General features: G+C 34.8%; 1 protein-coding gene across 1 annotated transcript; it reads right to left on the reverse strand.

The window, feature by feature from the left end:
• Positions 1 to 39: 39 nt before the first annotated feature.
• Positions 40 to 25675, reverse strand: LOC119066737. The gene is made up of 4 exons (XM_037169358.1): positions 24733 to 25675; positions 2380 to 3302; positions 1365 to 2251; positions 40 to 1255 (listed from the first exon to the last, which is right to left on the reverse strand). Exons 2-4 carry the CDS (start codon positions 3175 to 3177, stop codon positions 133 to 135), a joined length of 2808 nt encoding a protein of 935 aa, XP_037025253.1. The 5' UTR covers positions 3178 to 3302; positions 24733 to 25675; the 3' UTR covers positions 40 to 132.

A 25675-nucleotide genomic window follows, 5' to 3' on the forward strand; every position in this document is an offset into this window, starting at 1 on the left:
CACCTAGTTTTACATTTTAACTTTATTTATTTTTTAAATATTTTCTTTTCCATCTTGAAATTTGCCTTTTAAATTAGCAAAATTTCAAATCGTCACTCTAATCACTCGTTTCTTTCAACTGAATCAATGTTTTCAGCTCTGAAAGAATTCATTGCTAGGATCTTGGAGTCGCTTCAAAATGGCATTACGATGCAACCAATACGGTGGCGGATCGGGCGGCTGACCCGGTATCAACGTTTTATTTCGCAACATTCCCTTCACATTCGTTGTTGCATCGTCGGCCAACGTGCTACTCGTACCGGACAGTGCAGCCGCTGTGTACATAACCGGATCGGCAAATTTGGCCGATTGACCCAATGTACTGCTGCGATGTGGTTGCTCCTTCTTTCGTATACTATCGCATGTCTCCTTCATTTTGCACAATTGTTCCTGCAAATTGCGATACTCTTCGAGGAAGCGCTCCAATTGGGCGGCATGATAGTCGTATGCACTGGCAGTGGTGGTGGATGTTGATGGGCTGGGCGTTGCGATAATGGCGTTGCGCGATTGAAGGGACGAAAAGTCGAGCAGTGGTGTTGCAGCCGGACTGAATGGTTTTTGGGAATCTTTTAGCGGTGACGATGGTAGGCTAGGATTTCGTCGATGCTGTTTGCCGTTCATGGGTGAAACTAAATTTAAAAAGCTATTCGCACGACTCGGATCATTGTTGTTGGATGAATGTTGCGAGTAATTGTTCGAATATGAATCGACCGAAAGACGACGATTGATGTGGTCGGTACTGTCGCCGCAGAAACTGCTGCTACCGTATCGACTAGAATCTTGCAGAAGTGGTGACTGACTCTCGGAAACCGCTTTCATGTATCTGCCTAAACTGTGCTTTTTACGGGGTAGTGTACTAAACGACGAACCGGCGCCGGAACTCGTTTTAACATTTGCATTAGCAACATTCGAATTACTTAGACTAGAAATATCTAACAAATCGGGATACTTTCTATCGTTATCACAATCACTATCAGGACTTCGATTATCACTCAATGGGTTTTTCGCGGGTTGACCAGAAGAGTCAGAAGTGTAGACATTGTTGCCATTGTTATTGTTGCCCGATGTTTGCTTGCGCATTATATGCTGAGACCAGTTCGGTTTGATGTAACTGGTTATTGGTGCCGATGAGTTCACCGATGAGGATGCGGAAGTCTTTGGTATTTGATCATATTGTCCAGTGAGTGAACTGGGCCCAGAGTCTGGCGTAGCGTCACTAGAAAATAAAATCCAATTATGTAACAAGGAAATCGTACGAATTGATTGACTGTTTCGGGAGGATGTTCCTATGAATTGAACCAAAAAAAACCGTCAACATAAATTACCTGAATTCGATCAATCGCGGAATGTGCAAGTCTGTTTCCTCTCCCCTAGGCGAATTCTTCAAGCTTTCCTCTCGCCATGTATCACAATTTGGACTCTTTGACAATGCAGCCGCTCCCTTCCATTTAGTCGCATGGTCTCTTCGCGTGTTACTCAACGTGGTGTTCGTGCTTTCGCAAATATTATCCTCATATCCAGTCCCATCGTCTTCGCTGGGTACCGTTCTATAGTCTCCATTCCGTCGAACACTTTGACCGACCACTGATATGCCATTCTCACCATACGGTTTCATAAAACTGTTACCGTCACTTCGTGGACTTTTGTAGCCACGACCAACCATCGGTTTATGGTTCATTTCGATCTTTTCGTAGCTTTCGGTACGACGTGGCGTATTCCAACGACCCATTTTGCGACGTTTCCGAAGCGAGCACACGCAAATTACTGCCAAGGACGAAGCTATAACGAATAGAGCTGCAACGACCACACTTGCAATCAACACTTTAGCACTTAGCGGTCCGTCTGGTGGTTTTCTCGATATTGCCAATGTGACACTTGCCTCCACAAGACCAGCCTTATTTTCGGCGGCGCAAGTATAAATGCCAGCATCCTGAACTTCAGCCGTTAAAATTGTCAGATTGCTTTCGTTTTGCTGTAGATTCGCTAAATACATTTTTCGTCCTTGAGCTGCGGGAAATGCTGAATTTCCCGTTAAATTTGCAATTATTCTATTTCTAAGCATCCATCGAACGTTCGGCTCCGGAACGCCGCCAACGACACAGCTCATCGTAATGTTTCGCCCTTCCATACCATGAGCTTTTATATCTGACGCCAAAATATGTGGAATGCAAGCAAAATCGTCCAAGTCGATTTTATCCCATGACTTGGCTTTCTGAGGAACAAAATAAATTTGGAATTTTAAAATCATGCAAATCAGTTGTCCTGGCCTGGTACAGGTTCCTGTTTGGTGGATATCAAATCTTCGAATGTAATGGAAACAAAACAAATCGGTTCACTTACCAATCTCGTTGGATAGGTGCAAATCGGTGGTACATCGTACGGGATATTGTCCTTTATCATCCATTCCCTTAACGGTCTCAAACTGCACGAACAATTCCACGGATTGCCCGCCAGCTCCAATCCGTGCAAATTTTGAAGAGACGTAAGCGTTACCGCATTCACATCAATCAACCGATTTCTATCCAGCTTCAACCATTCCAGCGATGATTCCAAACCGGCGAAAGCCCGGGCTTCCAGTGTCGCAATTAGACAATCGGACAGGTCCAATCGAACCAACTGAGGCACGTGTATAAAAGCATCGTTTGCTATCCGTTTTATTGGATTGTTAACAATTCTCAGATCTCGTAATTCGGGTGTCGAATCGAAAGCATGCGAAGGAATCATGGTGAGCATATTGTAGCTCAAATCGATTTCCACTAAATTGATCAATTTTCTAAATGCGAAACGTTCAATATTCTTCAATCGACATTTGGCAATGAATAGTCTTTGTAAATTAATTAAATTGGCCCGACTAAATGTATCGTGCGGTATCGAGCTCACTTCGTTTCCGGTGAGATCCAGCACCTGAGTGCCAGCGTCCAGGTCCAATGGTATTCCGGATAAATTTGCGTTAAGGCACAGTACGGATTCTTTACCACTTTTCCATTTACATTCACATAGGCGCGGACAATCGGCAAGCGTTGATCGTACGGTAATGATTGATGTGAGCAGAACGAATGATATAGTCCATGAAAGTCTATCGTTGTTCGGATTGTTGCTGTATTTTTGGCTGCTTTTCGATCTGGATTTGAAGTCCATGGCCTATCACGTTTTTCTTCTTTTCATTTGGTTTATGGCGGTCCTTTTTCCTTGCCATAACGACGTCTGGATGACAATCATGACTTCATAACAGGACGCAGGATTCGTTTCCGTTTGAATATGTCCTGGAACGAGATGAACAAAGTTTTTAATTATTAAATAAAGGAAAAGAATGCATAAAATCCGTAACATGTCAGCAATAAGTAAACCAACCCAAACCCAACGCACGTTCCTAAAAATATGTTGCCCAATTAATTTGTGACAAGAGCAATTTTCTCTGCGAAAAACCAACTTTTACTCGAACATTACTTATTACAGAAACAACCTAATTTTTGGGCTAAGTTCAGAAACTTTTTACGGCCGCTACCCTAAATAATGCAGACATCAGTTGCGTATTTGTCGGTCTATGTCACAAAATATATTTCAGAATTTATTTATTGATTTCGAATAAATGTGTACAATAAACCGATCATCAATTATGAAACCAACTGTTACGCTGGAGACACTTGCTGGGGGTTACATAACATAAAATAATGCGGAACATTATGAAAAAACAAACGGCTACACAACGACCCATACGAAGTCTTTGCATCCAAATAGATGCCATAACTTATTTGAGACAATTATTGGCCATACTGCTGGTGATAATCTTGGGATTTTATTAATTCTTTACGTAGAAATTTTGTGTTCAACATTTGGAAGTTCCATTGTAGCATCTCAAAGAGTTAGTTCTTCTACATTTTTAAGCTTTTAGAACCCAATATTCTTAAGTAATGAAAGGATGAAAATCTGTGAATCAATTATGACCACATCTACTTTCTCTTACTTTCTGGAACCGGGGAGTCTGTTTAATGTTTCCATAAATATATGCGAGAAATCCTCAAACATTTCAACACATAGGTAAATCAATCAGATCCGTAGTTTTTATTGATAATGATTCTTGTTTGAAACAAAGGAAGTAACATATTTTCTATTATTATTCTTTGGTTTCATTGTATACTTAAGTTACAATCATCGTCATCAATACAGTCAAATATTAAGTCAACTCAGCAACTCCCTCATTCACAATTCAATTCAATTAATAGATCGTGGATTTGAGCACTATTTCACAGGACTCTCAATGATTGACGCTGTCGGCAAGTCGGTCACTTCTGTCACTTCATCAAACAATATTTTCATGGACATTGTAATCTAAAATTTATTTTCCTAACAAATGATTTTGATTTTTAAATTTCGTATCTCAAAAGACCGACTCGAAGGCAGTGCCATCGCTGATTTTTGCGGTAGTGACGATAACAATTTCCACAATCTATTTGTTTAAAAAGCTTAGATCAAATCAAGTAATAGATTCAGTAACTATCGCCTCAATATATCGTCTTTACAAGTCAGGTTGACCAGCCTGTTTATCAAGATTAGTACGAAACAGCTTGCCAATAAAAAATGTTCAGAAATTCAGTGAACTAATAGATACAGTAGTAGAAAACACAATTTTTGATTTATCAGAGTTTTGAAAGTCATGGATGTTTATTGACTGTGATAGTGATATACTGGTACATGATATTTTGGCGCAAAATTTGAATTCGCTAACGGATTTTCAAATTTCGCACCAAAATATCATATACTGGAAACACTTTATTGACAGGGAACATCGATGACTTAAAACCCTAAAAAAATCTCAAACATGTTCCGAGCGGAAAAAAACCCACTGTATGTACTGTATGTAAATTGGACGTACGGTCAGTCAACCAAAAAAAAAATTAGAAATTGTCAAAATCCTCATAAAACTGAAAGAAAATTTTGAAATCCAAGAAAATCATCAAAATTAATGTCAGCTTCGGTGCTTGACAGTGCTATGTCAAAACTCAAAAAAAATCGGTAAAAATTGATGGAAATCTTTGAAAATCCAACAAAACGAAAAAGAAAGTCCTTTGGCAACGACCGAGCATCTGTTACGAAGTCACGATTGTCATCCAGACTTCGGTATTACCCTTTTAACATATGCTCACTGATCACTGCAGAAAATGCCCATCTTGTCGTGGAACGTATTTAATGTTTTCTTCTCTTTTATTGATATGGCACGGCATAATAAGCCTAATATCTCGATTGTGTGTATTACGGAAAGGCGCTTATAGTATGTTTTAACATAGCCCAATGCACACACGGTGTGTACGTACACCGAGGGCGAAGCCAGATGGGAGTACACGTACACATTTTGTGTGTATTTCAAACATAATTTTATTATAATAGATGAAAATGTGTCGATGAAAATGTTATAAAAAATGAATCTTTAACAACCGATTCATTTGTCTCCCGACCGATTCATCATCCCACGTCGTCACATCAATACACTCTCATCGAATACAATAAAAATTTATTTAGTAAATTGGTAAATTCTTCTTCCTTTTTCTTTCTGATTCTTTCACTTGATTTTGTAATTCTATTTTCATAAGCCGGGATTATAATGGATAATTTATGGACGCCTTCGAGTTTACCGAAAACATTTTGAATATTGAAGAAATTTGGTACAAAGCAATGAAATGTGAAATGAAAAAATTCAAATATTTTTTTAGAATTTACATTTTTTTGCGTAACGTTGTTATTGAAATGTAGCAAGGATAATGCCGATTACTTCAATATGAACCAGACATTTCGTAATTAAGGAATCTTTTATTTTCGTCTTGAGAACAGAAGGTTTTAAAAATGGAAATAAAACAATTGGCCGCCAGCTGAAAATGTTTGGCTGTAGTCCTTGACTTATAAAGAAAAAAAAATCAAAGACTAAATGCATAATCGAGAAGGAAAATAAATCCAGAAAACTTTTATACTCATCTCAATATTCATCCTTTTTATGATGAAAATTTAAACGTAAAGTGTTGCCAATAAGGCGATACGTTTTTCATCACACAACCGCTGTTGATATTGAACTCCCCAGCGAGAAATATCATCTATGTTATGAAATTAATTATTTTTTTTTACAAAAAAAAGATGTGCTGCTAATACCCACAATTTTTTCATTCAACACAAATAGCGTGAAAAACTTTCTTTCAACGATTCCTTTCGAGTGAAAAATTTATACGAAAAATCATTGCTTACAGAAAAGGAAGTGGAAGAGAAAAACCCTAGATAAAGAATCTAAATTAAACGAAAAAATAAAAGCACAGGAAGAATGACTTTTTTTAAATATCCGGGCAGAGAAAACTCAAATGAAAAGTTTTCCTATGTAATTACAGTGTATGTGTATATAACATCCTTTACTTCAGCTACATCACAAATTTATACCTTTTATCAATAAAATTGCGTCGACCGTCTTAAGAAAGGCCTACAATTATTATTTACCCAGTACCTATTCTATATCCTCTTTTTTAATTGAAATACACCGTCAAAATGGTCATTTTAATATAGTTACGAACATTTCAAATTGACGACGAGAGAAGCCATGATTATATTGATTGAACATAACAACATAGAAGTAAATACTTTGCAAGGTCACAACGACACAAAATATTTGATTCATTCAGTAACACTAAACAGTGAAAGTTAAAGTCTCATCGTCACTCAACGAGTTGTTGTGGTGCGTCTGGATTCCTAACACATTCCTTTTTAGACGTTAAAAAGCAGTGAAACCCTTTCAAAGCGTTCCATTTAAAACTTCGGAAAATTTTTCGCTAGGAATGCCATTCGTTGTAAGTCAGAACGGTTTAATCGGAAAAACAATTTCGCCTTAAATTAATTGAAATCTGTAAGACATAAAATATGTTGAGGTGGATCGTCTACAATCAGGGAAGCATATCGTAAATTAGGTGAATTAGGTTCCGTCTTCGTATTCTTTTCATCAAATAAAACTAATCTTTCCCACGCTTTTATCCTCGTTAGCTAAAAGAGGGACACTTTTTGAGAGAAGTGAGAAACTGCATCAAGCATTTCCATAGTAAATCTATCAAATCTGTTACTTCAGATGTTCTTAGTCCGTTGTCAAGTCGAAAACAAATGGTGCAAAAAATATTTGGCTCTAATTATTAAATAAACCTAAAATCTTTTACTTCATTCGTTGTAATATAAGAGTACGTCAGAATGGTCATTACTTATTTTTGCCTTCCTTGTCGATAACAGATTGCAATCCAGAATCCATTGTGTACAACTTTCCTTAGATCACTTTAATCAGGTTTCTTCAATTCAAAATAAATTTGGACAGCCTAACAAAATCAATATTGCTTCACTCTAATCATTGATTTATAGTGCAATAGATGGTGTAATATAGATAACTAGCGAAACAGTGTATACACTGAATATGGTTATGAAAGGGCGGTTTGAAAAGGAAAAACCGAACAAGAAGAGATGCGTCATTGAACATTTACGTTGTAATGTAATAGCCGCTTGTTGTATGACGGTGACTTTATCGTTTATATACCGAAAAAAGGGCCGATTAGAAAAGTTTTTGTTGGCATATACCGAAATCAATAACGGAAGTGAGTTTGGCTTTTTTAGCTTCTTTCAATTTAATGAAAGAGGTTTTTGACATTTTTATCTCATCTAATATTATGTTTGTGAACTGAAGGGGATTACTGGGTGGATATTGTGCGGTGATGAATGAGTCTGTGCGGACGTGTACGGAAAGAAAAGGTGACGAATACTTAAATACTTTTGTATAGCGGTTACAGTCATGGTTTAGATTTGAGTATCCGGTGCATAGTTCTGATTATTATTTGCTTAAGTGCGGGGAAAAGGATTTCATTTTCAATATTCTATGAAAAAAGGGGACCAGCAGAATCATTAATCATTTAACAGTCACAACTTACACTGATCTATGCAAAGTCATAGACGTGATTAAATAGTTATTTACATATCTGTTGTGGACGGTAGATCTTAGGCATTTTTGTGAGTGAAGTGCCTAAAATCAACCGTCCACAACTTTCCAAATTTTGACCCTGAGGCACGAAAAGAATATAAAAGCCAGCATATCGTTGTGATGTTAGTCCCGTACGAATCCAATCACCAGGTGCGTATGTATAGTAAATCTATTGCAATACGTACGTACAATGCCTAGTACGTCTCTAAAGATTATGCAAGGGGTACGTCGAAAGTTTATTAAAAATCTGTATTTAAAAGAGTCAAAGGTCCAGTTTAAAAAATATTGAGTCAGTCTAATTTGTGAAAATTTTGAATCTATTACTTCTTATGTTTGAAGAGTCGTTTAGTGTTTCATTCACAATCTTTTACTGCACAAGTATTGATTAAAGTTTAACTATAAAAAAGCACACTAGAAGCATCTTGTTGTTTATTTTTTGTTGTGGTTATCGATATCAGATGACTAACCGTCTAGATCCTTGTTACTGCGAAATCTTTAATTTGTAGGGTTGCTTTAGTGTAATTTAAACGAGCGGATTGAAGAAGCAAGATATATATTACAAGACATCAATAATATAACGTTAAGAGAAGCTTTCGAAAATAAATAAAGAGCGACACTTTAAAGTGGAATTGCGCGGGACATATTGAAAGAAGGACGGACGAACGTTGGGCCAAAAGGATCACGAACTGTAGACGACCTAAAACACGACCTAGACGTAGACCACCAGAGAGATTGAATAATGGAATAATAAAGAGAATTGCAAAAACACAAATTGGCAACCAGTAGCAACGGATCGTTGGCAATGGAAGAGAATGGGGAAGCCTATGTTCAGCAGTGGACAGAAAAAGGCTGAAAAAGAAGAAGAATAATATTCACAAAAGACTAACTAGTCAGAGCGCAATTTGATTGTTTTCGCGTTTTCGGTAACAACAGTTTCTAACAGATCAGCGGATGTCATTCAAAAACGTACGACTGAATTTAGGGACAAAGTGCAGCTATTTTACGTTGCAACCATTACAAAATTGTAGAACATGAAAGAAATTACGATAGACAAAAGGAAGCAAATCTATGAACAAAGCTTTAGCTACCGAATTCAATATACGACGTTAACATACAATTTAAGAGAAAACGTGAAAGTGAATGGTGGAAACACCGAATTAACGTTCAATGTTTCTTCCTTACACTGGTGTCGCTGTGAAGTATTTAATTACATTGTTCACCGCGTAAAATACATTTCTATAGTCAAGTTTTGCAAAATTTTCTTGAAAACAGGAATTTTTAAAGTTAGAACGTTAGGTACTGTGAATGAATTGTGAAAGAAAAGTTTGAGAATCTCAAGAAAGTATTTCGAAGAAATGGGTTCTGGTTTGTAGAAGAAGAAAAAAAATTGAAAAACAACAACAAGAATCCAAAGATTCCATCAAAATAGCTGTATTGCCGCGCAGGATTTCAACACAAATATTATTGTTACAAGCAAATTATTTCAAACTACCCAATTATACCACTGTTGCATGTCTATCTTTGTGAAGAAAACTTAAAATAAATACAAATTTTCCAAACTTGAACTTCAATGTCCTGTGGCAAAACGTAAATATTTATGTTGGAAAATTGAATTTTCCCGTGTTTCAATCATTAAAACTGGATTGCAATTCATATCACACATACGACGTTCTCATGTTCATATATATATGGATATGGTATCAGGCCCGGCACGGTCATATGAGCCGACACTCCCATCATGCTCCTACGGTACAGAAAAAAATTGAACCTGGAACCTGGTGTGCTCCAGCTGTATAAATTTTCAGTACGGACCTGCATAGAATTTTTACTCGAGCAATTTGCACTCGTACAACAAATCGATTTCCGGATACCACCCTCAGTCATCTACTATGTGGAATATGTGAATGTGCAATAAATATTCTGTTCGATTATATACTACAAATAACTAGCAGAGTTTGAGTTGTAGACGACATACACTATATTCTTCTATTATTATTTACAGCAGCAACATCAAGATAATTTACTGCTAACGCGTTTTTCCGTCGACATACACTAAACATAAACACATTGGTAATTGATTGTAGTCATGATGTATGAGTTTTATGAAATTTTTCATCTTCGACAGTCAGTAGAAACGAACAGGATAGTTTTTCCGAAGAAATCGGGGGAAAAAATGGGAAAGAAATTGTGCTCATCAATAACATTGTTATCAGTGCAATTTCATGGTTTAGAAGGAATAGTAAAATATTTAGTTATATACTCAATGGAAGGAAGTTGTTGAACACGATACGACCTACATGTTAAGATTTTTTAATATGACAACATCTATTGCTTAAGTATTAGGCAGTAGTAGTCGTACTAAAGCACTTTACTACGAGTCTAGTGGTCTGATAATCTTTAATATGTTAGTTCCACATTAACGAACCGACATATGGTTTGGCTTCCCATTTTTGAATTTTGAATTCGGGCATAAAAAGAAAACTACTCTGTGATCGAAAAATAGGCCGAAAAGTAGATTTCCAAAGAGCAATTACAACTTTTTCATGCACGTCTAATCAGCCTCGATGAAGCGGGGTTGTTTAACTATGTCAAGCAAGGTTCTGAAAGAACAGGTTAAGACACTTACGAAGGCACATGAAACACAAATCTTAACAATAGATCAGGGTCAAGTAACGGTTTCTTCTCTTAAAATAGTGCAAATGAGTTGTCAATTTCACAAAGCTAACCTCAAACAATGACAGCTTCATATAAATTTGTAACATTGTGGTTAGCTTTGTGAAAATGACAGCTCATTGGACATCTCAAAGGACATTGACATTTGACAATGATCTATTTAGACATGTTTTGTCAAACTCACTCATTAAAGATTGTATAAAATGAAAACTTGAAGAAAAAATATTATTTTTATCAAGTTGACATTACACACAATCTGTAATGAGTGTGTTTAACAAAACATGTCTAAATTGGCAAAATTTGTGTTTCACTCGTGATCAACTCAGAAATGTCTTAACCTGTTCTTTCAGAACCTTTATGTCAAGGTCTTGTGTATTTTAGGCATGGGCGATAATGAAAATGATTATCGATAATTATCAATTATCGATAATCGATAATTATCGACTTTTTTTTATCGAAAATTATCAAAAAAATATCGATAATCGATAATTATTGATATTTTGATAATTATCAAGATATCGATAATTCGATATAAAGATATTTCGGTCCGAAAATCCGATATTTATCGATATATTCCGATATATCGGTATATTATCATGAATTTTCAGATAAATATCAAAATATCGATATTTTGATAATTATCGAATTTCGATATTTTGATAATTATCGATAATTATAAAATTATCGATAACGATATGATTAATCGATTATCGATAATTTCTTTCGATTGATATTATCGATAATTTTGAACGCCTCCCATCCCTAGTGTATTTCACACTGCAATTAGTAAAGTAACATTTTTTATATTTTTAATCGATGCAATTCATAATTCTAAACGAAAAATTGTTCTACGACATGTCTCAAAAATGCATTTTCCTGAAATATAATTTTTTAATCTGTAGACATGCTCATTCTAACTTAAAAATGGTTCTACAGCAGCACTCGAAAACTTAACGATTTTTTTGTAAAACAAATTGAAGATGAGCAAGATTAAAGATATTAGACCTTTACATACATCATCCTCTAAGAATAACGGTACATTTTCAAGACATGCAGTAGAACAATTTTTTGCTCAGATTGATAAGTAGCATCGAATAAAAATAGAAAAAAAAAAACAATTGTTTCCTGACTAATTCATGGTGTAAGTCAAAAATTCTAAAAAACTTTCCTGCGAGAATTTGGACGTGTCTCAAAACGTCCCACAATTTTCTGTATTGTAAAATTCTTAACTTTCACATTCAAGGATATAAAATTAAGGTAGTGTATAATGCGAGCGGAGCAAGTGGAATTTTTTCGTGCTGAAGAATTTCTTGTATTCATGACTACTTTTTATTGAAAGTAATTAGTTGAAACCACGTAGAAAAATCTTTTCGCTCTGTCAGTATAAGCTACGCCAAATCTACTTTTAAAAAAATAATTGAAAAATGAGGACATTTTATGAAAAAAGGAATTTTCTTTGAAATTTTGCAAAAAAGAACAAGGCGACAAAACAGAACGTATGGGAATTAAAGATATCATTTTTCATGAGATAAACGTCAGATTTTCAAATTTCCAACTTGTCTGGAAAGACAGGCCCTGGGACAAGCATTTCTATGCGTACCAAGCCAAATTTTCGATAAATAAAATGATTGGAGCTAGATAGTACGTGATATAAAAATGTTTCCACCCTCAGTTCGCATAAAAACTACTTTTATGATGCGTTTCATTGAACATAAATGCTAACTGTTCACCTCAACTTTTTATTTCGACTAAACTCCTCAAAGTTATGGAGGATAGAAATATGTAATGGTATCACACAAAACGCTACCATTATCATGATTTGTACTGATAGTTGGATGAACAGAAAAATCCAGTTTCAAGCAGACTGAAAACTGTGTAAATGATACTAATTTTTATATTATATTTCGAACCGAACCAACCCCTGAAACTCGAGTTTTAACATAAAGATCCGACCGAACCATTTTCTTGATTATGAACCGTAGCCCGAACCCGGACATTTTTTCATATTTTTTTTTTTTTTGAAAACTAGAACCGATTACTAAGTTGCTTTTGCTGCAAAAACGTTTTGCAAAGGTTCGGAAGCCATAAAACTGAAGGAAACTAAAAAAAAAACTTAAAAAAAGTGAAAAGTGAAATTAGAAACGGAATTCCCATAGTTATAAAACGAAATTCATTCATACCCGCTAGCCTGGCGAGAGATCAAATACACTCACGCTGGGCGATAAAATGCAGTTCCCACAAACTCGCCAAACGTCAAAAGAACCATTCGAAAGCAATCTACCATTGTCATATATTCCTTACAACGATAAAAACTTAATATTTCAAATTAATCATAAATCATAAATCATAAAATTAACAACCTAACCGCATAATATATTGCACATTTATAGCATGAATGAGATAATAATTAATCATAAATATTATTCATTTCTATTATATTTTCTCCATACACATACACACAATGTGTACAATATAATTAGTCTGCCTAATTAATTGCATCAAGCACCTGATGGTCTAGATATTGTGTGTATGTTTATACATATACAATACACAGTCGACTTTATGTGCCATAACCGCAAAATATAATAATGAACTTTGTACAAATTTCTATGTCTTTTAACACTCTCTACCATCGCCATACAACCAGCAGCAACATTATAAATAATAACTTCTATCTTTTCGCATACGGGGGAAGGTATATTTATAATATATACGAAATAAAGAGAATAATAAAATTTAATTTTCATTTTCGTCTGAGCTTTTTCTCATAATAAACAAACAACAATGCATGGAAATTTTGTTCGCTGGTTACCACAAAATGTTCGAAATGGTTCATATAAACACTGTTGTTGTATTTATAGGTGGAGCGCTGTATACATATTGGGATGTTCAATGTTCATTTGGGTTCCTCTTTCTCCACCGAGCCAATGTTATTCTTATTGAACTAAAAATTGTTGACTCAGTGGGTAAAAAATAGTATATATTTTCACTGGTAGCTCTGGGTTTGTTGGCTGACCTAAATTGCTTGAATGGACTCGACTTGGCATAAATAAAGTTTGCAGTTTTTTTACTCTTCTATTTTCGTTGTAATGGTTGTCATTGTATAATTTATACGAGGAATTTGCCGAAACAAAAATTTTACTTCGGAGAAGTATAATTGGTTTTAAATAAATTTCACTTGGGTTCTATTTTTGTGCAGTTAAAAAGTTACATTTTCGACAATGGAAATGAACAAATAAATAACAATAACATAAAGTTAATTGGTTTCATTGTAGGGACCGACAATGTGTGGGTGTATTTAGGGCAATACAATTTAAAGTTCAACTCAACAGACAATCAAACATGTTGAATTGTTGATTGTCTTCCGAAATTATTCAAAAATCAGTTGAGTTGAGAATGAAGTAGGGTGCTGCGACGTTTTCCCCGCACGAATCCGTTTAACTATGGTACTGCGTACTGAAGTAAAATCCAGGGTCGTTATTAGAAGATATTGACCTCTATGTACCCGAAAAACACTCGCTGTTATATAGTTATTTATGCAACTAGTTGCAAAAAATGTAAGTTTTTGTCACTAGATGGGTTGTTATCAAACGAGCGAAGTCGAATGATTAGAGATGTTGCTCGATAAGCATTCGGTTTTGGTGTCGGTGGTTCGAAATTTAGTCAGGGCAGAATTTTTATTTACGTTTAATGGTTCAGAAGGAGTGGTGAAAAGTAAATCCATTTCACCACCAGCGACGAAAAGCATATATGAAAATCCATTTCACAACTCAGCAGCATTTTGCAATTGCCATGTTTAAAAGACATTTTTCAAATGTTAGAAACTTGGTTATTACAAAATGGTGTCCAACTAGTGGTGAAAAGTAAAACATAGAAAACCAGAGAAAAAAAGACCCTTCGATCACCACTCGCCACACAAATCACGCATGAAAAAGTTCAGTTTTCGCAGCGCAGTTGCAGAAAATATGTTTTTGCTGCAATTTTTCGAACAGTTTATAAAAGTTGTGCGGCTTTTTCTTCGAGGTCGACATAAAGGTTATAGGACCAAAATTGAAACATTTATCCAAAGGACATACATGCATAATTTATGAGATAAAAATTAAATTTGAACAAATGAGTGAATCCGCAATTCGCACGCATTCATTTATCAGTTTCAAAAAATTTATTTGAATCACTCTTCACAAACAGACAGTGTAACGACAAAAATTCACTCTTCACCCTTCACAGCTACGGTTCTTTCATCCAAAAAAGCTGGTTCGATTGCTGATAATGCCGAAAGATTTATGCACAATCATTACATTTGTTTAAAAGATAATTATTTATTCACACCTATTCACGCCGTAAGTGCGGTCGAAATTCAAAATGGAAAGTGTGGAGGTCTTTTTCACGTAGCGTCATTTTCATACAAGGCAGCGTTGAAATGTATTTTTTGGTTCACTTTTTCATCGAATCGTTCACTTAAAATTCAAATTTTAGGCACACTTAATTATTTTTGAATCACTAGGTAGCATGGGTCCTGAGACAAAGACATTTATAAAGAAATTGTGATCATTAATGCAAAAGGCTTCTGGGGAACCGCGCCCTATGGACTACCTGTTACAGAAGGTTTCCATTGCGATTCAACAATGAAATTCTAATTGCATTTTAGGGACCTTGGGACGTAATAGAATTGATGATTTTTATTTATTGTAAATATTTGTTTTTTGAAAAGATCGTTTTTTTACCGGTTGCGCTTTGCAGCCTTTTTTCGCTTTTAATAAAGAAAAAGAATCACTGTTCCAAGGCCATACGAAATGTCAAATTTGATCCATAGAGACATAACCTCACCAATATTTATATGAAAACCGACCTCTGCTCGGTCAGTCAAAATTCGTGTTTACGGTTACTTGGAACAAACCAATCAAACTGACAAAATAAGATGAAATAGTATATTATTATCGTATTCGATTCCCGACCTCGCCGTCGGCTCTGTCTAAAAACCCCTCACACGCTGAAAAAGACTTTTAGTCCGAATAATATTTTTCATATCCGACGGAGAAAAAGTGCGACGAAGTCTCATGTGTGTATGCACGAGCAGGATGGATGATTTAAAACGATTTCGATTTGGTTGATTGGTGAAAGACAAACTCGTTTTGGCCTACCTCTATGGTGGCCGGTCCTATCTGTTATCGACATAAATGACAAAAATAAGCGATGCGCCATGATTTATTTGGTCTTACATACTCAAATGTTTGCTGTAACCACGGCAGAGTAAAATAAACCAGGCAAGAGCGGTTCATTTTCGAAACGTCAAATAAGGGACCTAATACACTGGATGAAAATGAACTCAAATGAACATTGACATAAATTGAAAAATTTTATTCGCAAAAAATATAGGGCTACTAGATTATTCAGGTCCCTAGTCAAATCAGCGCTCCTGCCTGGTTAACTTTACTCTGTCGTGCTGTAACTAATGAAGTAAAAGATTTTGAATAGCTCAAAAGATGTGACAGTCTCAATAAAATTATTCTGCTGATATGACTGCCGTCAAGTTAAAGAGCTAACGAGTTTCCATTAAAAAGACAGACTTCCTTATACGATTTGTATTTTTCTTGCTAAAGAGATGCATTTAGTTTAAGATGGCGAAAACGTCAAAAAATTGGCCTTTATACCGAAAAAGTCTGGCAACTTTATTTTTCCTCTAAAAAAGAGTGTTTTTTGTGGAATTTTAGATGTTCTTTGATAGAAAGTGCTCCGTTTCACTTAATTTCAGTATTATCCCATTGTATGAATGCCTTTTTACTAACAATTAAATTTATGCTGTTGAAATGAAGCTAAAGGTATGTTGCGACAGGAAAAAAAGAACTACCCTCTGTGGGGCGGATTACTGAATACCGAAAGTATAGTATGTGTTGGATTTTTTTCCCAGCCAGCAGTAGTATGAGGTGCAGCACAGGTGTATTTCAACTATAGATTGGAGGAACTCGATGTGTATACATACAGATATTGAGGCAATGCACCGCGATGAAACAAAAACTAGATATATGAGCTCCACGTGATTAATGGCGGTTTCTCTAAATCGACTATCGTGTTGGTGTAACCATTTTTATGAGAGAAAATGGAATTTTTTTTCTCTATAGAAAAAAGTCGGAATGTTGGAAAAGAGGATTTTGTTACTCGGCTGAATGCAAATTGGCGACGAGAAATACATTAATTATGTGCGGTACTAGTGGTTACAATGCAGGAACTACCAATTTTTGTTAAATGGAGAATATGTAAATTTTAATGGCGCTTGTTTCAAAGCTCAGATTATTGCTTGTTTCAATGAAATAGAACCGACGAAAATTCCTTGTAGCATTACCATTTGAATGGATTTCCCGAAGGAGCTATAAACACCACTACTGTTCGATGTGCAAAGCGTGTTTGTTTGCCAAAATTAATAACAAATGATGCTCTTTGACCCATGTTTAGGAATAAAAGTCCGGGTACGATAACAATTCACGCCGTAAGTGAGCTACGAATTCAAAATGAACGGTGTGAATGTCTATGATACGCCGCGTTAAATTGCCCTATTCTCATATAAGGAATCTTATTTTCAGGTTCATTTTTTTATTTATTCGTTCACGTAAAGAATTCAAATTCTGTGGCACACTTGGCACTTACGGAGTCAATTAACCATCGATATCGAAATACCTCGGTACGAAATGTTGAAGAATGAAATTTTATCACCACTTAAGGGTAATACCCTTTTTTGGATGACTAAAACTGTCTCTTCTTTCGTCGTAAAGTATTTTACTAGGCCCGAAGTAGTAATTTACTTGAGTTAAATTTACAAAAAATTTCATGATCACCTTAGTGTAACTATGCCGGCTGGCTGATTTCTGCATTGCCTAAAATAAATTGTTTTAGATACAAGGGTTGAAGGGTTGGAATTTCCTATTTCTCCCAGAGGTGAACGCAACGTGTTTCATGTGTGTGCTTTGCCGTTTTTCTCCAGAGAAAAGTTCCGAAGGCTCTGCACGGTGAGGCTTAAAATTTTTAAATAAACGTGTAAGTTAACATCCAGGTTTTTTTCATAAGTGACTTGGGGGAGGGAAGTGCTGTTCAAGTAAACAAGTTTTAGCAAAATCCCCTTAGCTGTTCCTGAGAACCAGCACCAGCGCAGCGTCAGCCAGGGTTTGTGAAACAGTGAGGACTTAAGATTTACATTGGAATTGGTAGAGGGACAAATTCTAAGATTTACAGTGTAAAAATTATGGCTCTCGATAATTTCTTCATCGAGCAATATAGTAGCTAAAAGTAAGAATTTCACCATTTTAAAAGACTGATATCTCCTTTACAAAGCAACCGGGGAAGCCTTTGAATGATGATCCCAGACAAGTTTTGCGAACCCTTTTGAACAGCAAAAAAATTATTTTTGAATCGAAGTTTTCTGTTACATTTTCAGAAATTGCACTTTTAGGCTACCCTCGGTGAACTTTGGACGCTTCAATACCTTACTGGTAATAGTATTTACCGTCAATTTGGTTGCTTATATGGAAGCGTAGAGTCTCAGCTTTACAACGATACCAAATATCCCATACTTTGTGCTTTACAAGAATTATTGATGAAAAAGTTTTGCATTGAGGTCGCTCTACTCGCAAATCTAGAGCTATCTAGAGTAATTATCTATTTTTAAGAAAAACAAACACTTTAAATGTTTGATAGATATAAGAAAGACAAAAGTATGGCATATTTGGTATCGTTGTCAAGCTGAGACTCTAAGGTACCATATAAGCAACCAAATTGACGGGAAATACTCTTACCAGTAAAGTATTGAAGCGTCCAAAGTTCACCGAGAGTAGCCTAAAAGTGCAATTTCTGAAAATGTAACAGAAAACTTCGATTCAAAAATAATTTTTTTGCTGTTCAAAAGGGTTCGCAAAACTTGTCTGGGATCATCATTCAAAGGCTTCCCCGGTGACTTTGTAAAGGAGATATCAGTCTTTTAAAATGGTGAAATTCTTACTTTTAGCTACTATATTGCTCGATGAAGAAATTATCGAGAGCCATAATTTTTACACTGTAAATCTTAGAATTTGTCCCTCTACCAATTCCAATGTAAATCTTAAGTCCTCACTGTTTCACAAACCCTGGCTGACGCTGGTGCTGGTTCTCAGGAACAGCTAAGGGGATTTTGCTAAAACTTGTTTACTGAACAGCACTTCCCTCCCCCAACTCACTTATGAAAAAAACCTGGATGTTAACTTACACGTTTATTTAAAAATTTTAAGCCTCACCGTGTCTGGCTATAAACTCTCGTGACAAAATAACAATCTGCAAACAATTAAGTAAGGTACACATCTTGAGCCTAATAAAGTACTTCGCACTCGATGTCATAAATAACTATTTTCACGTTAGTGTCGACAGTAGATAAGAGTAACCAGTTTTTAAAATGTTTTTAGCTTCGTAATTAAGTTAATTCAATGCAATTTCATTTTTCGCAGAATTCGCTGATTGGACATTGGCCATAAATAATCTCATTTCCGCATGTATCAAAGAACATGCATTCTTGCTAGGGACTAATTAATAAATTAATTTCACATTCAGTCTTCTACGGATTACCTATACTTTTTAAGTATTCCATAACGCTCTGTTCTTAATATCTCTGTGTTACCTTAACTGAGTACGTTGAATCTTCAACTTCAATTTAGTAAAGACTGAACAAAAACAACGAAATTCTCTAGAGCAGCATCATCAAATTGTAATTGTAAAAGTAACATAATTTCAGAAAACTTTTATTTTTGCCTTTTCACTTACTATAATGAATGTTAGAATCGTCACAAAAACTTTCAAAATCCTTTTTCAAGTTTTCATTTACGTGATTGCGATCTCTTAATATTCCACAAACTAAAACATAGATAAAAACTCGTGTCAAAAAGCAACCACCGCACCGTTTTGAAGTTAAATCCGTCGTTCACATTTGCAAAAAGAAAATTTATAGAGCGTAAAAATGACATTTCCCAACAAAATTTGCATGCTCTGATGGAGCGACAATCTGTTTATGTGTTCCGAAAATATGTTTTTAAGATAACAAAAAATGGAAAATTTTCGTATATTGAGCCTAGCCCATAAAAAAATTATTCCCGTAAAATATCGCCCAGCACTGTTTCCCTACCTTGCTATGTTACATTTTATATAATGTTCTCTGTCAGTTTATTTTCATCATGAAAACCGTAACATTAAGGAGCTCCTCACACGTCGTCGACCCCTATGTGAATAAGCATCGTGTGCCTCATGCGTATACATATCGCTGTATGCCTACATTTTCATCAATTTTTTTTTTCTTCCTGTTTTGTATTTTCCGGGAAAGTGATTTTAAATATTGCCCTTTGTTGTTTTGTCATCAGAAAAGGTGCGTCTGTTTAATTTAAAAAAAATATTTTTTTGAAAATCGAATTTTTTGTTGTTGTTCCTGCCGAGACGTGTATTTTATGGGTTGGTATAACATGATCAGTAAAGGTTTTTTTTTTGTTTGCATCATAGAGAACAATCTGCTGTGTTTTGCTGAGGGGAATGACTTGTTTGTTTGAGTCATTCATTCTCTTATATATGTTGTGAATGCACAATCAGGTTTTAATTTAGATAAATGCTCGGTATGCGGAGATTTTTTTGTGGATGATATTTTTTTAACGGATACTGTGTTTGAATGAAATATTTGAGGTGGAAAATGTAATTATGCGAAGTGGCCTCAGGCTGTAGCAGTCTTATTATTGTTATATATATACTCATTGTGCAGAGGATAATGAGTGAAAAATCCGTGAAATTGTAAATAAATTGGTATTTGCAATGATCAAATCTACAACATCTTTTGTTCAAAGTACTTCCTAGTGTTTGATGCAAAATCTTTTACTTCATTCGTTTAACAATAAATCTGGATATAAAAAACAACAAGAGCAACTGCTCATCGTTTATTTTTGTCATTGTCGTCGATAGCAGATGATGAACAAATTATTAATTGTTTTTTAATGTAAATTTAATTGAAGGTTTTTTGTACAAATAATCTCTGAATTAAAAAAACAAATATGTTGGGAGGATGTGAATAAGGACGCACAAATCATGTTAAGATTCGAACATAAAAAAATTGTTAAAATTGTAGTGATAGCTGAATAAATTAAAAGACAACTGGGATGTCACTCACTCGTTGGAAAAATGTTAATTTTTCACATTAACCAAGTATAATAGGTACTTGAATCATACTTCATACCACACTTCATAGTTAACGAAATACCCTCACGTGCAGTGAAGTGATTGAAAAGAGTGTGAAACAAAATTGATGGATTGCCACTACAAATGAAGGGTAATTTTGAAGACATGCCACTCTTACGCAGTTGCGCGTCGAGTCATAATTAAAAGTGGATGAAGTACTTGGAAATAATAATGAGTGAACAGGCTCATAATGGCATGATTTTGCCGAGGAGGTAAAGTTATCTGAATTATTCATCCAGAGATTTATTTAGCTTTGATAACTGTTACACGTGCTAAGAACTATATCATCCCAATTCTCACAACCAGGTAAGAGGGCGTCTTCATTTTAGTACTTAGTGTAATACTAGGCGGGCCTCAGACAGTACGAGGTTTGTCTTTTATATTTGTAGCCTCGGGTATTTCTGGTGTTTTCCTATACTAGTCACTCTGCTAGCAGATAACATTGTACCTTTTTAGAAAGTACTGTCACAATGAGAACAATAAAATGTTCTTTCTTCTAATCACTGGAGTCATTCTCCTGGAAGTCCTCTTGTAGGGGAATTTCGGGTCAAAATTTCATATTTTATTGGGGCATGTCTCCTCGTATAAAATTTACGTGATTGCACCGAAAAATCGACGACTTTCTGAAGAATCATCGACTCCTCACTTCTTCTTCTTCAGGAACTCACCGTTTCTTAAGAAAGTCGTTGTTTCTCATGTCGTCGATTTTTCAGTGAAATATTTACATGGACCTCTGTGAGAAGGACTCCTGTTCTCATTTACCCACTAAAAAGGTTCAAAGTTATCTGCTAGCACTAGCATAGTGACTTGCATCGGAAAACACTAGAAGTACCCAATGCTGAAAGAGCTTGATTTCGCGTTACTGTTAGAAACATTGTGTCGTTTCTGAAGTGTAATTTTAATCTATTAAATTGTTGATGCATACCTTCAATAATACGGTCTACAAACCACGGTTAGTCTTAGAAACAATAATTGTTCCTTTGAACATTTTCGTTGCAACAAATTCCACATCAATGCTCCACACCAGGACAACTGCAACTCAAACACTAAATTTACTTCATTTTCAAAGGAACGAAATCATTTAAAGTGTAACGAAAGTTCCAAATTCACAGAACTGTACAGCGTGCAATCTCCCTCCGGTATACACAACGAAAACGTTCCATCGACTTTCAATTTACAAAGTATACACTGAATTTATATACCAGACGGAAAGTTGATGATAGACACATAATGTTATATTCTCGTGAAGATGGAATGATTATGATCCCTTTAAATGAATGTAAATCATTTTAATTGTTTGCTATAATTACACTTCATGCCATTGTGAAATGGCTGTAAATTTTGCATTTTAGTTATTTAATTAAAACGAATTTCCATTTTATTTTTTTAATGGCTCCAGTATACGTAAGAATAATAATTTGAATTTCATAAAGGTAGGTGGTCTAATTTGCATCATTATCTCTATCAATGAAAACGGTCTCCGAATTAGTTCTAAATCACATCTATAAGTCCGGAACGTATCTAATATGAATACTACCCCTGTCGCACATCTGTGAAGCCTAAAAGATAAATACATTTGACTTAAATAATCCCAGCGATTTAATGGAAATTTTCGAAAAGGGTTAACTCAATCCGAATGTCTGGGTAGAATGTGTATATGATGGAGAACGACAATGAATTGATTTGATGTGATTGATGTCACCGCACTAAATTCATTTAAATTAACTTTAGATGTCGTTCATTGGATTTAATGATTTGTGATTACCATTCCGGTGTAATTATCTGGGATTAACTTAAATGAACGAGAAGGAATTATAGGTGCAGAAGTAGATAAAGATAATTGGGATGAATCAATCAATTGAACTGATTGGAGCCGTTAATTTTATTGGCAGCGGCATAACTATTGTGGTTACTTTATGGAAGGGTACAGATTGAGAGGAATAAAATTATTTTGAATGATTTCTTCAATATAAATTTACGGTCTTTGAATCGAAAATAAAAATTTTGCCAATGGACATCAAGCTCTAAAGGGATCATTTGTTATCAAGAACTACGAGAAGTTAATGTCGAACTCTTGCTAATGTTATCTAATATAGCAAAATTCATGTTAAAATGAACGAAGTAAAAGATTTTGTAATTTATGTTAAATAAAAGAAGTAGTAGATTTAAGCATGATTTGGCGATTAGCTTGCTGTTTATAGAATGTTGTACGAAAGCTTAGTACAATTTAGCATAACGTTTCAGCCACGTAGCGAACCATAATTTAGTGTTGTTTTTCAATAGACAAAAGAAGAAATTAATTTCACATGTTTCAAGTGTATTTGTCGACACGGACTGCTACAGTTGAGTTATTGCATTGAGAAAGTCAACTCCTTTTTGAGAGAAACGAAAGAATTTTGGATTTGCACCCAAAGAATGCTAATTGTATCGATTTGGTTGAGGACGTTGGAAGCTCGGTTGGAACATGAGTTTTTCTTCGAAAATCTGAAACAGTTCACCTCATCATCTCAAACATCTCCTACTCAGTACATGGATTGGTATGAAAGTTACTAAAATGGAGTCAAAATCAACATTTTAAGTCAACATTTTACACTTTTCAAAATACTCTAAGGTATAACCAGAAGGACAGGCACAGATCAAAAATTTACCGGCCGACATTTTTTTTGTGGTTGTGAATATGAATTTTTTCTCTTTTATTACTTGTTAATGGCCCAACAAAAGCTGTCACTCAATAGTAGACTTTAACTTCACATTCAGCTACTATGCACCTTCATGGCTAATTACCAAAAGGCATTTAAGAATTCTTTGGTTATATTTCAACGTGAGTCTAGGCACAAATATTGATGGATTTGTAATGATAATTCGTCATTGTGAAAAATACAATTTGAGAACCTCCAATATTCACCCTTTCAGAAACGGACAATTATTCGTTGTCGATAGGATCGACAAACATAAACGAATCAACTACGATTAATGAACCACAATACCATATTAAAACGAATGGTGAATGAAGTAATGGAGGTTGTACCTTTACAGTACTGTAAACTATTAAACTGAAGTAATAGATTTAACGATTATTTATCAGCTATACACTTGTCGTTTCTGAAAGCTTAAAAAAATTTCCAGCAAACAATTTCCGTTGTATTTTATGGTAAATCGTTCCTTTTTCTCTCCATAAAAATGATCAATAACCGAGCCACTTTTGAAACATGAAAGTTTTATCACGTAAAAAATTCACATCGATGATTTAGGTCTATGTTTTTGTACAGGTAGAGATGTATCACACGGTATAACATTTCACCTACATCTCTTTCATAAATTCCCATTTGTACCAGTACCCTCATTTCACTCAATAATATACACTATATTTTAACGTATAAACAAATAACCCATGCCTCAATGCATCTTATCTTCCACATGGCATACCTTCCAATAAATAACAAAACTTCAAAACCCGTAACAGATAAATATAAACAACACCTTCTGTCTACAATTACTTTGCCTCTTTTCGGTTATTCTTCCCTCATCGGATCGTTTGTATCAGTTTTTTTTTTTTTGCTGTGTGTGGAAGAAGCAAGTTTAACAACAACAGCAACGGGAAAAAATGGCAAGAAAAACTCATTTTTGTTTTAAAGGAAAATAAATTAAAGTTTTTTTCATAACTCGATACCTCCTTCGTATAAAAAATGGTAAATTTTTGTTGATTTAAAATTTAATAGAATTAGAGAAAATGTAAGAAAATGCAAAATCATAAGAACTCTCTACACGACTATTATAAATCTACGAGTATTAATACTAACGATACTAACCCAGATAATATCCTATATCCAAATAGAGACGAATAATCCTCAATATTTCAAGATTTTCGTTTTGACTGCAAAATATTTATTTTATCCAATATAATCCGAAATTAATGTGCGTTCCTTTATTTATATATATTTTCTTAGTATTTTTTTATTTTACTTTCTATTTGTCTACCGGGAATGTTTGCCCGTCTTTTTTTACGTTTTTTATATACTTTTTATATTTCGTTTGTTTAACGCCGTTTTGTATGCGAATCCACACTAACTGGAAAAATCTGATCGAGTACAAATCAAATTTATCGTACGCAGAATGAAGGTGTTTGTATATAGCGTGCGGGGAAAAGAAAACAAAACCCCAAAAAGAACAAGTGTCGATTTTCTCACTTTCACTTTTTTTTTTACTTTATACTCAAAAACATTTTTTTTCTTATCTTTTTTTTTGCTTTCTATTTTTAACACCACAATTGAAAAAAATCCCAACAAAAGCAAAACTTTATTTTCTTTGCCCCATAGGAAACATTTCACTTATTAGCATTTGAACGTGTATTCTATTAAGACATTTTTCACACACACTTTGTTGGCTATCATCAACGGAGAGAAGTGATTTTTCAAGCTCAGTTCTCGGTTTCGAAATAATAAAAAAAAAATCCTACGAAAACCTAAATAAATAAGAAAAGGAAGAAAAAAAATGATACTGGCGCTTCCAGCTCTCAGATATATTTTATATCTTCCGCAATAAAAATATAGCGACTGATTGATGCACGTCGTACAATCTGTTTTGTGGCATTTCCCTCTTTCGTTTTTATTTATTTTTATATCTTGTTCGGAGTTTAATTTGCAATGGTTTTAGCAAACGTTCTGTTTGAACATTGTTACGAACATACGAGACACACGAAAAACAGAGTTCTTTTTTGTTCGGGGCGAGTGTACGAGCTGTGCTATTTTCATC

Source organism: Bradysia coprophila, chromosome IV (assembly GCF_014529535.1).
Source record: "Bradysia coprophila strain Holo2 chromosome IV, BU_Bcop_v1, whole genome shotgun sequence".
Classification (NCBI taxonomy): domain Eukaryota; kingdom Metazoa; phylum Arthropoda; class Insecta; order Diptera; family Sciaridae; genus Bradysia; species Bradysia coprophila.

What these genes read in the sequence shown, in the direction of transcription:
- LOC119066737 (XM_037169358.1), bottom strand. Translation starts at nt 3,177, where the DNA reads ATGGACTTCAAATCCAGATCGAAAAGCAGCCAAAAATACAGCAACAAT. An exon ending in GCACCTATCCAACGAGATTG is followed by an intron (nt 2,252 to 2,379) that starts GTAAGTGAACCG and finishes TTTGTTCCTCAG; the next exon opens with AAAGCCAAGTCATGGGATAA. An exon ending in CCGCGATTGATCGAATTCAG is followed by an intron (nt 1,256 to 1,364) that starts GTAATTTATGTT and finishes TTTATTTTCTAG; the next exon opens with TGACGCTACGCCAGACTCTG.